A 17,722-nucleotide genomic window follows, 5' to 3' on the forward strand; every position below is an offset into this window, starting at 1 on the left:
ACATACCACATTGACTTGTTGTTCTATCACCTCCATCTCATCATCACTCTCTAGGCTCTTCTACACCTCACCTTGCTTGCAACAAGAAATCTGTCACCACGCTCTACTTATCCACCACTCATTGAACGGAAAAATCATGTCCTTGTAATGGGGTAACCTACCTCATGATCCTCATTGACATCCCTCCAGACCAGGAGTTGTGAAAACTCCAACCAAAGGTTTGTGATCAGTAAATACATGTAATTTACGACCCAAAAGAAAAGGTTTTAATTGGTTTATTGCACACACTACACTGAGGGCTGCCTTCCTGATAACTGAGTATTGCAGTTCAGCTTCTCTCAGAGCTCTTGAGGTTAAGGCTGCCATTCTGTCTACACCACCCTGCCTTTGTAAAAGCACAGCTCTTGAGACCCGCCTAACTAGCGTCAGTAATTATCCAGGTGTCACTTCGTAAATCGGAAATGAGCTATTGCAGGTGCTGAAGCAGTACCCCATTTCATTGCATTGAATGTAGCCTCACAAACCTCTCTCCAGTTAAAGTCTGCACCCTTCTTACTTACCTCTGTTATTTTTGTGCACCTGCTAGCAAAATTATCCACCAACTTAGAATAATTTTCCACTAACCCCAAGAACGACAGTGCTTCCTGTCGATCCGTGGGACTTCTCAAATATTCGATTGCAGATTCCAACCACTTCCTGGACTCCAGCCCTCTTACACTCAAAGTGTGTCCGATACTCTGTGGACTTCATCCTTATCTTACACTTCTCTCTCCTTGGCATCAATCCCACCTCCAATATTATACGAAGAACATCATGTTCTTGTTAAGTTCTTCCTGTGATTAGAATATCATCTTGGAAACAAACCACCCCTTCGACATCCCTAAACAATGTGTGCATGACTCTCTGGTAGAATGCTGTAGCTGTCTCCACCCCAAATGCCAACGGCATCCTCTTGTATCGATATATACCATGTTGAGTTACAAATGTTGTGAGATCTCGCAAGCTAGGATGTAGCATAATCTGATGGTATGCAGAAGCTAGGTCACAGGTACCAAAACCTTCTGCTCCTGCCACCAAACTAGCCAGCTCTCCTATGTTATGTAACAGGACCTGTACACCGCAACATTACGATATAGCCCTCTCAAAGCCACACACAAACTGGTCTGTCCGTTGGGTTGCCATGACAGCACAATGGGTGAAACCCACTCACAAGCCTCCACCTGCTCAATAATTCCCTCCTTTTCCAGTTTGCGCAACTCAGACACTACCTCCTCTGCCATACATATGGGCACCCCTCAGCTTTACCACCACCGGCTTGGCCCCCTCCTTCAGTCAGATCAATGATAAAAACCCCTTAAGGCACTCCAACTTCTCTCTAAAAACATCCTTAAACTTCTCTTCTTTTTTTATTTTTTTTATTGTGCATCTAGCCAAAACAAATTTCGACTTTTTACACAGAATACAAAGTCATAAAAGCATATAATATAAAATCCCATAATTTTGAAGCAAAAGAAGTGGCTACATAAGACTTCTCTTCTACTTCGCCTGAATGTCCTCATTCACCACCGCCACCATACCCTGTACACTGGGGTCCAGTACTATCCCTATATGATTCTGTTGGTGCCACCACTCTTTGCAACATACAGGTCGGCCACAGTCATGCTTTCTCTGCACTCTAGCCTAGCATGAAACACTGCAACAATGTCTATCTTGACTCCACCAAATGTATTCGTTCTCATGGCGGGTTGTCTCAACTTTTTTTTTAAACATCTTTTTATTAGCATTTCAAGTCAACTTAACATTAAGTGCCGAAAGAAAAAGCAGGAATGAGAAAAAGTCATACAGCAATCATAATATATATATATGCAGGACAGCCTGAAATGGACTGCAAATCGACAACACTTCACATCTTAACGACCCCCTCATCAGACCTTCAGTACCTTCAACAAACACATGAATTAAGGGCCACAGCAGTTCGTACGAAAAAAGAAGAAAAAAATAGCAATTCCCCAGAAACTTGTCCCTCCCACCCCCCAAACCGAAGTTTAACTAACAAGCACAGTAGATATGATAGACAATAGACGTGTACAGAAGTGTACATTTTTGCCATCTACTTGCTGCCTTACACCAAATTAGTACCTATCCAGAATGGAACATGTCTTTTTCTCAAAGTGTAGGTCCATTTTCTTATGGATGGTTTATGGGGTTAAGAATCTCCACCTCTCCAGCTTTCTGTCCCTCCACACTCCACCTTGAAGTGATGTCTAGAAGGCTTTTCAATATTGACTTCTCTTCAAATCCTAAACTGTGCATTAATAATGCCCTCTTCCTCTCCATGCTGTAGGAAGGAAGGTCCATGAATAATCATTACATAATCTCCATCATCTTCCTTTCACACTTTCCATTTTATTATTGGTTCCACTGGGGTTGGTAAGAATTGAGGTGGTAAACTCTTCATTTTTGTTTCCTTGTCCCCACAGTTATCATGACAATACTTCTGCCATTCACTTCAATAGTGTGGTCCTTCTCCAAGTATATTTTGAATGTTGCCTTACCCACTTGTCCTTCTTGGTTGTTTCCTCGTAATAGTCCTTTTTCGCATTTTTCCACTTTGTATATTTACATTAAGAAGCATTCGTCATCAGACCAGCTCTCCCTGGTCACAATGGAGTTTATGAAGGCCGTTTTCTTCAATCCTAACTTCGCTAATTCTTTCTTTGAGCTGTCGCAGCACTTGTTTTGCACATACAGTTGCAGCTTGTAAGCCTCTCAACAATCCTCTTGCTTCTTGGGGGCCTTGCCCCTCGTTGCTAATATAATGAAATGTGACAGAGTTGGCTTTATATCAAACTGATGTTTTGCTTTATTATAAATAACAGAGCCCAGAACAGTGGGTTGCCTGCCCCCCAAGAGCATCTCAGCCTCTCAGCTCCCAGGATCACCAGTAGTCCCTCAGGTTAGAAACAAATGCAGCAAGAGGTTCCACAGCCAATGCGTGGAACTCTATGTAGAATGTTGCTCACAGAGTTCCACAGCAAGTGCTGGGAACTCCACGTAGCATGTTGCTCATGAAGTGATTCAGTAGTACTGATCTGGAAAAAAAAGAGCTAATATATAACAGATACCCCTTATAAACATATGATCTTGGATGAGGGTAGGAGTTTAGATCCTATTGACCCAAGAATCTCAGAAGAGAAGGCCTTTCCTCTGAGAGGGAACCGAAAAAGGGCAAAGAAACACTAATTTCTAAATGGGAAAAATAACTGCTGCTGTTAGGGAAACAAGAAAAACATTATACATTTATGGAGCCCCTTGATAGATTATATGGGAAAGGAATACCAAAGCCTGTCATGTGCAATTTGATAGAGGGCCCCTACTTTCACAGATGTGCTTTGAGATCTTTTGGAACTGGATATGTAAGACCTTTCAAGAAAGTTGGTTGTAAGTCACACCTGTGTTACGTGTTTGAGAAGGCAAGAGATCATTGTGTTAATTTATTCATGGAAAAAATGATAATTTGATTCTTATGCTTGTTAAATAAAATGTGTTACAAGAAAACAAAACCTGGAACAGTGTTTGTATCTCATGATATCAACAGTACCTCAAAAGATTGGTGAACATGTTTTCCCCATGACAGTTCATTGTACCCACATGGGACTTAAATCTGTTTGTCACATTCCCTATGATGGCTCCCTGTGATCCTCTTCCAGTATCCTGGTGGATTTACCGCCAGGATACCGGCAAGGTCATCATGAGCCCCATTGTCTAGATGGATCAATGTATGCATTGGGAGTGCAATCTGTTTCCTGGGAAGGAGTTTCCCGCCGGTCTGAGGGCACGCTCCACAAAGGGCCTGGTGTCAACATCTGCTCTGCAGGTGAGAGTACCAGCATAGCCCATCTGCTAGGCAGTGTGACAACACCAGACGGTGTCTCACCCGCTTGTCCCCGCGGATCTCTTTCTCAGGTTGCCAGGGAACGGCCATCGCCTTTGGATCCAGACCCTGGGGGTGGACCAGTACGGGAGGATCACCTCAGTGAGGGGTCCTCGGGAGTGGGACACCGGATGGTGGGACACCGGATGGTGAGACGCGGTATCCCTTTCTTCCCTGTAACACCTTTACCCCTTCCTACCTGATGTGATATTTAGAAACTCAACCCACCTCCCCCCCTTTTCTTACACAAACACTTTGACACAGACAGCCCGCTCTGGGAGACAACAGACTCACACCTTAGCCGTGTACCTGACTTGTCCCAATGCTATGGCCAGGCAATTATCGACAATCACTCACACCTGACTTCCATTACACTGTCCCACAAGGATAAAAGGCGTAGCATGAGAGCACACTCTGACGGTGGCAAACACACAAGGGTACAGCAGTTTTCAGTCGGCAGTTGAACAGAGGGAGGAAGATGGCCAGGCACAAGAGGTTCGTGAGAGGGGCAACACCCTTGACCTTTTTGGCAGGAAGCCATTACTTTCAAGAAACCTTCAAGGCAGAAAACGACAAGGAAACCAGGCTGAAGAATCCTGCACTGTGTCAGAGATACCGTGGGTCCTCCTGCGTAACTGACCAAGGTGGGGAGGATCAGCAGACGGCGTGGTATCGTCCTTGGCTCCAAGAACAAAGAAGCGACAGAGAGCACCACAGCCGGTGAGTTGGGGAGACTGATGCCAGGCTGGTCTCTGTTGAAGTCAAGGTTGTAAGCATCAGCCTTGTGAAAAAGAAGATTGTTAAACATGTGTGATGAAGGACGCAAGTGAAGCTAAATTGCTGGTGAATATTTGAACATTAAAAGGAAAGATACGATACCGTTCAGAGAGTGGTCAGGCACATTGAATGTGCTCAGTCAAAAGTCTCTGTACGGTATCCTCACAAGAGAAACAAAAATAGAAGATTGATGTGAAGTGTAAATTGTGTGAAGTGAATCGAAGGGGTCCTGCAACGATTCAAGCAAAACCCATTCAAAAGTGTTCAATTCTGGTATCAAAAGGGATCTGAGCCCGAAGGAGGGCGATCCGTGGTACGAGCGAGACCAAGTTGTGAACATTGTGGAAAAGAGGATCTAAGCCCAGACGAGGGGGATCCAAGGTCCGAGCTCGAACGAGGGAGACCAAATTGTGAATGTTGTAGAAAAGGGGTCTGAGCCCGGACTAGGACCACCCATGGTCCGAGCCCGAAGGTGGGAGACCAGTCTTGAACTTGTGAGAGTGAAAACCCTGACAAAGGAACTTTTGTGTTTTGTTTGTTACATCGGGCCCACTGCAATAGGAGAATGCCATTGCCAGAGATACTTTGGCAGAAGGCCCTGATGCCTATGTATTGAACTGTTACCTCATAGCCAAGAAGCCAGAGTGTGTGTGAAGCCCGCACGTGCCGCCTTGACCGTGCTGAAAACATGGGAAAGGGAAGCCAACTGCTCAACTATCCTGACATATAATTTCTTGAACACTGTTCTTTTGCATTCATTCTTATCCCACACCATTTTGTATTTAGAAGTCCTTGGCAAGTATAGGCCCTTTTATTTTGACAGACTCCACTAGGACTGCGTTATTACTATTTGATGGTCGTAACTTGCTCCCATCTTTAGATTTCGATGGGCATTGTACCAACCCGTTGAAGTTAAATGAACACCCTGTGATCACTTGTGTCTGTCTTCACTGTTTAATACCGTTCCTTCCTTACAGCTGCTACTTGGGTATCATTGTATGCCTTAGAGAAGCATTACTGCTTGGATTCCTTAGCTGGCCATGATATCCCATTCGGCAGGGCGGTGTTGCAGAACTTCCTAATTTAGGTTATGTCCTTTGACTTCTCCCACCACCAATATCCGTACTGCTTTGGGACTCTATCTAAGATTAATCTGTGGGAGAATGCATTCCTTTAGAAGAACAGATGATTTACCTTCAGTATATATGTTCTTTCTGATGAATTGTCCTCCCACAGATTGCTGGTTGCCTTCCCAGACTTACCTACATTTCCAGTTTTGCGCTCCCCTCAGCTGCCGAGCATGGGGAAGAAAGGGTACTCTGAAGTCACAGAACATGGTGTGTTCTATATCTGACTGCTTGCCTCACTTCCAAGGTTGGGGAGTTGATTGGGTCAAGTTGTTATGGCATGGAGCCACACTGCTGCCTTTGCTGGGTAAAGTTTACAGATGACATCTGATGCTAGAAGCACATTTTAAACATCTCAAGTTGTAAGAGAAGAATCCATCACAAAGAACATTACTGAAGGTAAATAATTTGGTGTTCTTTGGAGCCAAGTACTGTAATTCAATCCGTATGACGTTCATATTATTGCTGGACAATTTGTACCACTTTTTCACTCTTTGGGGTGACCTATGCACCTATGCTTAAGGAAATGTAGCAATTTACCTACTCACGTGCTGTTGTGCTTTGTGATAAGGGTTCTGGATGGAGTAGTTCTCACAATGTCGATCTCTGGCAAGATAATCATGCAAGTAAACGATTATTACAACTTATTTTAGCTAAGGTTTGATGCAATTGTTCTATTGGTTAGAAGGCATCATTGTTATTTTTAGCAAAAGTGTACATCAGTCACATGCTCTTTAGTCTACCTGAAAGTGTATATTGGTCTCTGATTTTCTAGAACTTGTATTTTGGTCATGCCCTATCTTTTTATTTAAAAAAAAGAGGAAAATGAACATTATCACTAACAAAATTCCCCTGCAAAACTCCATCATTATTTTATATTTAATTTAAATGTTGTTTGCATTAAATATGCTTCTTTGTCAATAACTGTTGAAGTATGAATGCAGTCTCCTTGTAAGTTTTCAAGTCCGATTGCACATTAGTAAGGATGTTTAGAATGGGAACAGTGATAATTGTCTTAATTGTGGGATCTCTTGTGAGTTGTATGCAGTGATAATTGTGCTGCAGACTTCCCTAACACCTTCCTACCTCTGGCTTGCCATTTGGTCACTTCCATTTCAAAGTGTAGATAACTTAATTATTTGTCTTAGCTCCTTATCCCAACTCTTGTATTTTCATTGCATTCTTGGTGTAAGGAAGTGTTTTGTTTACTAATAACTATTTGGTCTTCCTTCATTGGAGAGCTCTCTTCTAGGTACAGGTTGGTGACACTGTGATTTTCCCCCATTTCTCATTGACAGCATCAGGTGAATTTGCATTCTATCAAGGTTTGGCAATGAAACCATTAGCTGTTCTCATGTAAGGGGTGTATATGAGTGTGTCTGTATCCTTTTCAAATATATAGTTATGCAGTAGAATACACAAGTACATACTAAGGTGTAATCTTCAAAATGAGACTGTATACTCAGTTCTGAATATTACTTTTTTCTTTTTAATTGTTGGCTATTCATTTCATCTTTGCAGGTGACATTTTTAGCTGCCATGCTGTGGATAATCCTGTGCCTCAGTCAGAACTTGCTATGCTTCGACAATATGGCCCTGACGTCCCTGAGCCTGTCTTGCAGAAACTAGTTGCAGCTTTTGGGGATCTGAGGAGCATGGCTGACCAAGGGATCATTACATATCCATATTCCACAAGAGAAGTTGTGAATATAGTTAAACATTTACAGGTACTGTTTGTGGATTGAAGAAATGCAGTGGTACGATAGCATGGCATGTTTCAGGTTGTACCCTAACACATGTATCCCGCAGTAGCCAATGTGTGGGGGCAAAACTCATTGGATGTTGCTGTTATCATTTAATGACACAAAACATAATAGCTTCACTGCATTTGTGAGTTTCATTTTGTGAATTCATATCTTTAGAGTATGACGGAACCATCCCTCTTAAGTTCAACAGCATCCAAAGGCTATGAATATCTTCCGTTTGACCTACAAAAGTATTTCATTTGGGTCCTGTGATTGTGCTTGCTGTGCAATTAAATGGTTTGGCAGTGTTGGTCTAGTTTCAAAATCACACACAATGCAGGCTCTGATACCTTTTAATGGACTAACTGGAAATATTATACAGAAATGGAACAATGCATTAGCTAAGTTGAATAGACCTCTTCATCATATGGTGCAGAGTGGAATTATTGGAAAAGAAATACGCACTAGTTAGTTCATTCTCAAAGCAAATAAAAGAGCATTTTCAGTTTACACTCCTTCGTTGAAGGATGGTATGCTTAACATTTTGGTCTGGAAATGCATCTACAGGACAATAAAACCTCTGGAAGACATGAATAATAGATACAACTTTTACTGAAAACCATCCACATTTCTAACTGTTACATTTTAAGAAATAAAAATCATATTCACATGTAACTGTTGAATATAAAATGTTCTGAAAGTGAGGCACGGACAGTCTTAAAGTGGGCACATATCTGTGTGTGGGTGTAAATATGTGTATATATATATATATATATATACACATATATTTCAGAGGCTTGTGGCTCCGCTTAGAATGACACGGTTTGCATGGTGGTTGGTGCGGAGTATTACATGATTTATTTTCCATTTCGAAAAGGGACATCGGCAGGGAGTGTATGTAATACAATTCCTACTGTGATGTGTACAGTACCCATTATCCTTCACCCATCAAGGTCCTCAGATAGTTTTTTTTCCGTCATTGGGTTGGTCGCATTTCTTTACATTGAACTATTAATATAAACTATTATACTTCAAATTACCATGTTCGCCGTGCACGCCTAATGCGACCCGTTGCCTTTTGACAGCAACTTCCCGACATCCAAGGGTTCAGGAGCATCGCAGACAGCCTAACACTCTTCAGGTTTCGGCCTTCACAGTAGGGAGAGAGGGGGGAAAACATGCAACACATTTTAAGAGAATGTCTCCACACATTTCCGTCATTATATATATCGTATCACTGTCCTCCAGCGTTAGTCATGGAGAAGACTTTTTTTAAATGTTGTACCCCCAGAACCGTACATTTTCCTGGAAGGATACACACAACGTGTAACCATTGTCTTCAAAGAGACCACCTGCAGGCCAAATGTCAAGTTTGTAAGCACTTCAATCCGTAGATGCAAGCGGAGGCATCGACGGAATACTCTGCCGACGCGGAGGAATCTGAGGCGTAGCAGGACAGCCCCAGATTCATTAGTGACACTGAGGAGATATCCGATGATGAAACTGAGGATTCCCGAGTGCCAGTCCCCAGCTCGGAATGGCAGGCGCATCCTGCTCTGTTATGGAGGCTTCCCCTGGCAACAAAGGCAAACATATAAAGCACACAGAGGGGTCTGGTGCAGCGCATAGTACGCTGACGCCACACAAACAGAAGCCTACTGTTTTTCCCAAACGCACAACACCCACTGCAACCGTTATGCCGTCTTTCGGCACATGTTACTAAACACACACGCACACGCCGAGTACAGCGAGTTCAGCTCCGAGAATTTCTACACAAAAACATAAACAGAATGCGCCAAAACAAACTGTTTCGCTGACAATAGAAACCTCAAAGTTAGGGTACACAGGTGGCACCTCCGCTTTAGTAGATATACTAAAAAAAGAAAAGACCAACCAGAAAGATGAGGTCGTTTTTCCAGTGCAAGCTACTCCTTCTAGTGATGCTTGGACTGGGGATAGGTTTGAAAAAACACTAGACAGAATGGCTTCTTTCATGGAAGTTCTAGAAAAACAGCTCATTAAATGTAAACATGTGGTACAAGAGGAGGAGGAACCTCCATCGAAAGCAGCTACAGCAGAACCCACTCACTCTTACGCAGAGATAATTGAACTGTATGCTGATGATGAGGATGTGTTTTTTGTAGAAGACCCATGCACTGAGCCAGATGACTATATTGCCACATCATCGATAAGCCCATATCTTCATCACCCATTGATGATCATATTTCATACAATGATCTTAAAAAGGCTGCAGATTATTTCAAAATCAACAGCCAGGAGTCCGAAGAGGACACTGATTTTACTGATGATATTCTCAACGAAAAGAAACAGGACAATATATCCCATTATTTCAATCAGTTAAAAGGAGGTTATTACCGTCCCTTTCAACTATAGCCCTAACCATAGCAGTTAACCCTTGTATTGAAAAACGATTTAAGCCAGTACCTATAGACCATTTTTTTTATCAAAGGGCATCTTAAACTGAATTCTGGTGGTCACTACTACCCGCAAGCGAGTTGGGACTCCCTTTGCCAAAACTGAGGCTTCTTCTGTTAAAGAAAGCAAAAGGATTTATGCACTAGGGAAAAAAGTAGCTACATCAGCTGCTTTCCAAATGCGCATTTCAAATATTACTACTCTTATGGGTAGCTTTAACAGAGCACAATGGGACAATGTAGAGGACCCTTGTTAGTGGCGTCCATGAGCCTCTTCAGTCTGAAATACTCAGGATATTAACTGAGGGCAATCAGCAAGTACTATTATTAAAAATTTACTGGATGCCGCGGAGACTGCTTGTAGGATAGAAGCAGCTGGTACACTGATAAAGAGACAAGCTTGGCTAAGAAATTCTGGCTATAGACTGGAGACTCAGGCCACACTGACAGTAACTGTAGAAGTCACTGAAGGAAAAGACTGTCTCATCTGAAAGCCAGAATGGCCACTGCCGGATATTGAGCACAAGCAACATCCCTCAAAAGCCAGATATAGAACAGCATGCTTTGGAAAAGGGGAACTGGGGACCGGTTATGAAGTGAGAGGTATAATCTCTTGTTCATCTTCTTACAGAACTCGCTTTAGCCAGTTTGGGGAAGCACAATGCACATTGAGGTTAACAACCCCCACAGCCTTTTATCTCCAAAGGGATTCCCTGTTCTTATCCTAGTGCTGTGAGAATTGTGAGGAATCCCTTGGTGTCATTACATCTCTGGGAGGGGGACCCTTCACCTGGGGCCAGTGAGGTGAGGCCGCTACCCGATAGTCCCCTGGGGGTGGTACTCAGTGGGAGTGTCCCATGGGAGGGAACACGCTCCTGTAGAGAAGGGAAGACTATCAAGGGAGAACGCGGAATGCCAACCACCATGCCGCATTTCGTTGCTCACCCAAAAACAGGGATAGGGCCCAAGCACCCCCACCTTCTATATCTCCTCTTTCTTCTGTTAGTTACTTCATGCATAGTAACCCTGTCTATCAAGTAGACAATACTGTGAAGAGGAATAGTGAGGGAAGAGTGAGAGTAGATGGCTTACAGAAATACTGACGCGAAGAAGAGAGGGCAATGAGGAGCCCTATGCAGAACCAAGACAAACATAATATCTATCCGGAATTCAAAACCCGGCTTACCATAAAAAAATGTCAGACTCTCCTCAGAGTCAGTCCTGCCCCAGAGGAGCATAGAGCTGGGGAGTGAAGTCCGGCAGGGAGAACGTGCTGCAGATCCGGACGCCAGGAGAAGAAAGTTGGCATCAGAGAAGACTGAGTGGTGCGAGGGCTCACCTGAAAGTTGGGAAACCCGACGTCCAGTGGCAGGAAGGAAGCCATCTACGTGGTCCAGGTGAGACTTGACATATGGTGAGAAACCAGCATGGCTGAGCTGCCGAATGCTGAGAGCACACTGCGAGAGCCCAGGGGAAACAGAGACGCTTGCCGTTGGTGCGTACGACCTGGACGCTCACAGACCAAGGTTGAAGATACACGGAGGGGGACAAGGAAGGCACTGGGAAACCCAAGAGCCGGTGGTAGGGAGGAAGTGCAGAACCATTGTCCTTGTCCCAGTAGGACTAAATAGAGAAACAAAACCTAATGGGTGAGAGAGCATCCCAAGGAAACCAGAAATGAGATAAAGGTCTGGTACCCGAATATTGAGAGGTTTGGAGGGTTATACCTACAAAACAGTGCCTGGCAGGATAGTGAACCGGGCCTGAGAAAAAGACATAAACCTGAGAAATGGGTCTTACCAGAAGAGAAGAAGACAAACAGAAAAGAAAAACATTCTTTAGTCAAAGTCAAGAGAAGACCAGGGGACGAGCGATAAACATCATTTGGCAAGAGTTGAGAGAAGACCAGAGGAGGAAAGGTACATACTCTGGTAAAAATCCAGATATCATTGCGATTGTTGAAAAACAGCCTGGAAGAGGCTTGGGGAAGGGAGACATTTTCCCCATCTTCATGAAACTGTAAAGTGTTGCCTAGGGAGGACTGGGGGAAGGGAGCTTCCCCGACCCCCATTTGTGTGGAACTATATAGAAAGGCTTAGTGACAGCCAGGGGAAGGAAGATATTCCCCCATTATTTACAAACTGCCTAAAACCATCCAGAAGGAAGGAGCCACCCTTCTGGAGTTGGGGCAAACCTGTTATTTAATTTTTCTTTTGTAGTACAAGGGACGGAAATAGGTATGGGACATAGGACAGTGGACTATTTACTTAGTACGGACATTCTGACATCATCCTTAGTTTTATTTGAGGCAGGGAACGCCTTCTTAATTCTAGGGACAGGGCAGTGAAACCCTTCTTAGGTCTAGGAACAGGTAAGGTTCTTTTCTGTTAAATAAAAGTTTATGCCAAAAAGCATGCTACCTATGTGTCCCGCGTCTACTTCTGCACCCTTACAGAATCCATAAGAGGGAATTGTCTTATTCCTCGTCTTGGGTGTTCCAGGTTGTCTTCGCAATAGGGGCAGGTAAAAGCTTCCAGCCTTTCCCAGGGCTACTGCCTCCCTTTCCTCAAATGGCCCAGGTTAAACACCCTTCTCTTCCCTCCACTTCACAGGGTACCCCCTTTAGGATGAAATATAAAAACCCCGGGCATCCAGGTTTTGCTTGCCTCGGAGATTCGGAATGGGTGGTACTCCCAGTATTTATTTGGGATGAAAGAAGAAAGAATCCTATTTCCCTCATCAATCAGTGACTGTTGAACTTGTACCTGCACAAGGACAAGTTCAAAATGGCCAACCTTGCCCAGATGCTTAGGTCCATGAGCCTATAGGACTGGCTGGTATCATTGGAATTTCATGATGCCTTCTTTCATGTGCTGATTCATCCCAAGCACAGAAAGTTCTGAGGTTTGTGATTGAAACCATCCACTACCAGTTTGCGGTCCTGCACTGCACTTCACCTAATCTCTGCACCCAGGATTTTCACCAGGCTGTTGGCTGTGGTGGCTGCTTGCCTTAGGAAGGAATGTACTAATGACCTTCCTTAGCTGGATGTCTGGCATATGCTGTCTTCAGAACAGCTCTAGGCCCATCTGCACTACACTTCTCATCTGCTGCTTGGGCTTTTCTCTGAACTTCAAAAGGTCCCACATCATAGCATCACAGATGCTATGTTTCATCAACATGGCTCTTCGCACAAGCCTGGGAGAGCCTTCCTTCGCTACTGAGGACTGTGTTGTCAACTTTATCCAAATGGTTCAGCTTTTCCAATCCCAGACCTGGGTCCAGCCTCTGCGTTTTTCCACCTGCTGCTTCTCATGTCTTCCTGCATCTTCCTGGTGTCAAAGGTCTGGTTGCACATTAAGTCATACCTGTGACCTTTTCATTCTCAATGGTCTCATTTTCAGAGAAACATGACAGCCCTTTTTGCTGGTCTGGAGCATTGTGTCACAGGTTCTTCTGTGGTGAACCCTCTGAGACATCTTGCTAAGGAGGTAGCCTTTTCAGCAAATTTGGTCACAGTTGGTAGTCACAGATGCCTCTCTGAAGAGCTGTGGTGCACACCTCGATGACCAAAAGGTGAGCAGCATGTGGTCCCTGGAGCTGTGATGAATCTGTTGGAGTCATCAATTCTCTTCCGGAGGCAGCCTCTCCCCATGTGGCCAGGGGACGGCAGCCGCTGCCCGATCCTAACCCTGCAGGTGGCTATATAAGGGAGGATCACACGGGAGGGTGTCATGACTTCATCGGATGATGCATAGCATCCCCCTGTTTCTTTTGAGAATACCCCAGCCATTCCCCATGCATTGATGACTTGTCATATCTCCCCTCACCCACTGAGGACATTATCTTTGACTCTATACACTCATCAAACATGGATGGGCCTTTTAACACCATTAGAAACACTCTTTCAGGCTTTAAATCTAAATTGTCAAAACCAGACTACCAGTACTGTAAGCCCAGGAATACTGGGATGAGAAACATGCACTGAGTAATGAGGATTACTGAGAGCCCAAAGCACACACTGCGTTTTAGTGTTTGCGAAAGTCAACCTGAAGCGGGGAGATTTAAACTGGCGAATCAGCTGAGAAGGGGTCAACCTCCCTGGCTGGAGAACGTGACCTCTCTCGATGCGGAGCGAGAGACCAGGGGGCTGGAACAGAGTCCATTGTGTGAAGCAGCTTTCCGAAAAAGGGCAAGGAAAATAAACTGCTGGCAAACTTACGTGGCTAGGATACCAGAAGCAGATGGAGAGCTTCTGGGCGTATGCCGGCACTACAAGGCAGCCTCCAATGAAAATAAACCCAGAGAAACGTGGAACCGGAAGGCAGGAGCCGTGAGAAGCCGTGAAACAGTTCAGAGGCTGAGAGAGAAGGGCGAGTGCCGCACACCCACCACAGGCTTGAAGCAGGAGAACCGACATACGGCAGCCAAAGACAGTGAGTCCACCCAAGGGACCCTGGGACGTGTCGGAAAGCCTGTCAAAGTACAACCAACATAATTAAAGTAAATGAGAAAGAACAAGCAAGAGGAATACTCATAAGAAGGCATAACAAAGTATCTACAAAAGCTATCAAATTTGTGAATGTTTTTTTTTCTATTTATTTCAAACTGTTGTTTTTGATCAACAAACTTTTACAACATTTACATGTACATTTTTTAAATTTAAAAACATATTTACAAAAGTAAAATGAACATTCATCAATTGTGAGTATCACATTGTCATAATTATATTACCAGTCTGTAAATAGGATTTTAGTTAATGCAACCATGCTTCCTATAATCAAGATCTTAGACAATTGTTATAACCCAAATCACAGTTTGCGTATATATTCAGATTCCTGGTATGTGTCAGCATACTATTACAACATGCACTATACGTTTGTTCGAGATTACTTGACACAATCGCATCTAAGGAGTGCAATATTTATCTCCAAATCACTAGCATGTAACCTTGTAATCTTGTTCTCCAGTTCCAAATTTATGATTGCAAGAAACGGGACAACAACAAGATAGTTTTTACACAATTGCCCCACATGCAAGATAACCAAAACCATTCCCTTGCAGGCCCCATACTGGCCACTCTTTCAATTCCAATTATTTGAATGCAATTATTTTCAAAATGCACACAATATGTCACCAGATGCTTAGTGGACTCTGACTAACTGACACATTTGCAAAATCTACAATTATTGGCGGCATTGAGGGACATTTGCGGATACCAGCTCTTCATTCTTTCCAGGGATAGCATCTGATTCCGTTTAAACCTTAGATAAATGTTCCGTTCTTTGTTGCATGGAAATTGTACCAAATAAAGCTTGTGTGGCAATCTCTCGGTACAAAATTTTGCAGCTTCTTTGTAGGATTTCAAAGATTCAGTCGTATTCAAGGTCTTGCTCCAATCATGATCAAAAAGGCAGTGCTTAACATGTACGAGTCAAAATTCCAAATCCATGGGAGTAAGAGTGAATCTCGGCCAGTAGGGACACCATTCTAGCATAGTATTTTGAGATTGATGGTGGATTACAAGCAATTATCATTTTCCCCAGATCCTCGTATAACGAATTGACTGGGGGAAATGGCATTTTTGCTAGGTTAGACAGCAGCCGCCAATTGTATCGAGCTGACAAAGAAGTGAGGCCCAGCTCCTGCCTGAGTACAGCATTAGGAATAGAATTAGCTAAACGCAAAACTCCCTTCCATAGACCTCCTTAGATTTGATCAAGAAACTTCTCAATATCTACAAGACACAAATCCAGAGCATACAAAATTATTGACTCAACTTTTAGTGTATAAAATTCTATTAATGGAACTAGAGAAAATGTACAATATTTAATGTAAACCATGTGTATTTGGGTGGCAAGGAATTTTACCTTTTTGTTCATTTGTTCCTTCCACATTGTAATCGCATTTGTATCAGTTATTAGATACCCTAGATACTTAATGGTGGTTGCACGTGCGATTGGGATATTATCAATGGTCCATTTCCAAGTGCAGGAGTTCCTCGTTAGATTTCTAAAGATGAAAATATGGGACTTTTCTGCATTGAATTGTAAATTATGAGCTCTACAATACGTTTGTGAATGTATGTATCACATCTGTGTGAGAAGCCCTGGCAGGTTAGTGCTCCTACCAAGTTAAGGAAGTTGAAACATGTATATGTTTACAGTTGTGCATAGAGCACACATGGAAAAAGCCCTAGCAGGAGAGTATACTAGACAAATTAAGAGACTGCGTAAAAATATTAAACCCTGCAGAAGAGTATACCAGGCAAAAGCAAATTGCTAGTGTGTTCTTACCAGAGGGCCCTAGCCGGAAAGCATACCAGGCAGTGTTGAGTTAAACAGTACATATTATACAATCCTCCAAGGAGGTCTTGAGAAGAATATGTATCAGGACTGACACAAGACTGCGCAAACATATTAAGGGAGAGGGAAAACCTGTCAGGAAAGTACTGCAGGAATCCCGACAAAGAACAGCAGACAAAGCATTGTTTGTACCAGCTGTTTTGTTGGGCAAGAGAAACCTAAGGAACTGATATCCTTGAACATAAAGCAGAGTGGATAAAAATCCAGGGGAAGGAAGCCACCCTCTGAAACAAGGAGCTCTGACTTTATGGAACTTTTGTTTTGAAGTTAAGTATTTTCTTTTGGATACTTATAGACATCTCAGGGCCAAAGACATTTTCCCCTTTCACCTTAGAGTTAATTTATTAGAATGTGTCAGGATTCAGTGGGCTGGAACACCTATGTCACACCAAGTACGCTCTCTGAGGTCGCATGCAGCACAAACAGACTTATCGCTGCACCATGGGGCTGTTCGGCAAGGTTCCTCGGTGCACGCCTCAAGCCAACTATCTCATTGCAAATACCGAAACGTATGGGGAAGCAGATCGCGGTTTGCTGACCGCTGGAGGTTGCCATGGAGATGTTGACATCCCCTACACATTCGGCGTCACGAGTCCCATTCAGGCAACAGCGCTGAGAGCAGTCACGTGATTAAGGGTACTTAGTCTCCACCCTCCTGCATCGCCGATGCTTCTGATTTTGTGAAGTTTGCTTGGTTTTCTTGCTACTTTTGACTCTTGCCTGATACCAAACCTTTGCCTGTCCCTCCACCTTCATCTGTCTTGTCCATTGCTTGTTGTATTGATACCCTGGTAACGACCTTCTTCTGTCCCTGGATTCCACTGCTCAACGAATTGCACCTCGCAAACAGATAACATCGACTTGGAATGCTTCTGGACTGCTTTGCCTCTTGTCTCCAACTACAGTCTACACCCGTTTGTTGCCGACCCTATTTTGTCTGGATTTCCTTCTGGTGACCCAGTACAAAACTTTATCAGCCGCCCACGTGTGCCACGCACTGACTAGAAACGTCTTTTGTGCGCTTTCACGGTACCCTTAGGCGTACTCATGCCAGCGGGGTGGTGGACTATTGGGACTAGATACATTTTGTCTCTCAGCTGTTTTAGGCATCCTCATGCCGTCGTGACAGTCTGTTTTGGATTGCTTCATCGGGCACTACGTGCCAGACTTTCTCTATTACTCTCCCATTCCGGACTCATACACAGTAAGCCTTGTTTATGCTATCATTCCATAGGGTCCATCCCTGTCTTCTTTCTGTGTTAGCAATCAGTACTGTGTATTGCAAGTACACCGGTCACATTCCTGAAAGGGATGGAGAAGGAAGAACTCCTCTCCTAAA

General features: G+C 43.7%; 1 protein-coding gene across 1 annotated transcript in view; it reads left to right on the forward strand.

The window, feature by feature from the left end:
* The window catches only part of VWA8 (von Willebrand factor A domain containing 8), a 3,012,337-nt gene that overhangs the window by 1,649,503 nt on the left and 1,345,112 nt on the right, over positions 1-17,722 (forward strand). The window contains exon 25 of the mRNA XM_069639376.1: positions 7,360-7,565. Within this exon, the coding sequence (XP_069495477.1) occupies positions 7,360-7,565 (206 nt within the window). The remainder of the gene's footprint in view (positions 1-7,359; positions 7,566-17,722) is intronic.

This window comes from Ambystoma mexicanum, chromosome 7q (assembly GCF_040938575.1).
Source record: "Ambystoma mexicanum isolate Mex_15411 chromosome 7q, UKY_AmexF1_1, whole genome shotgun sequence".
Lineage (NCBI taxonomy): Eukaryota > Metazoa > Chordata > Amphibia > Caudata > Ambystomatidae > Ambystoma > Ambystoma mexicanum.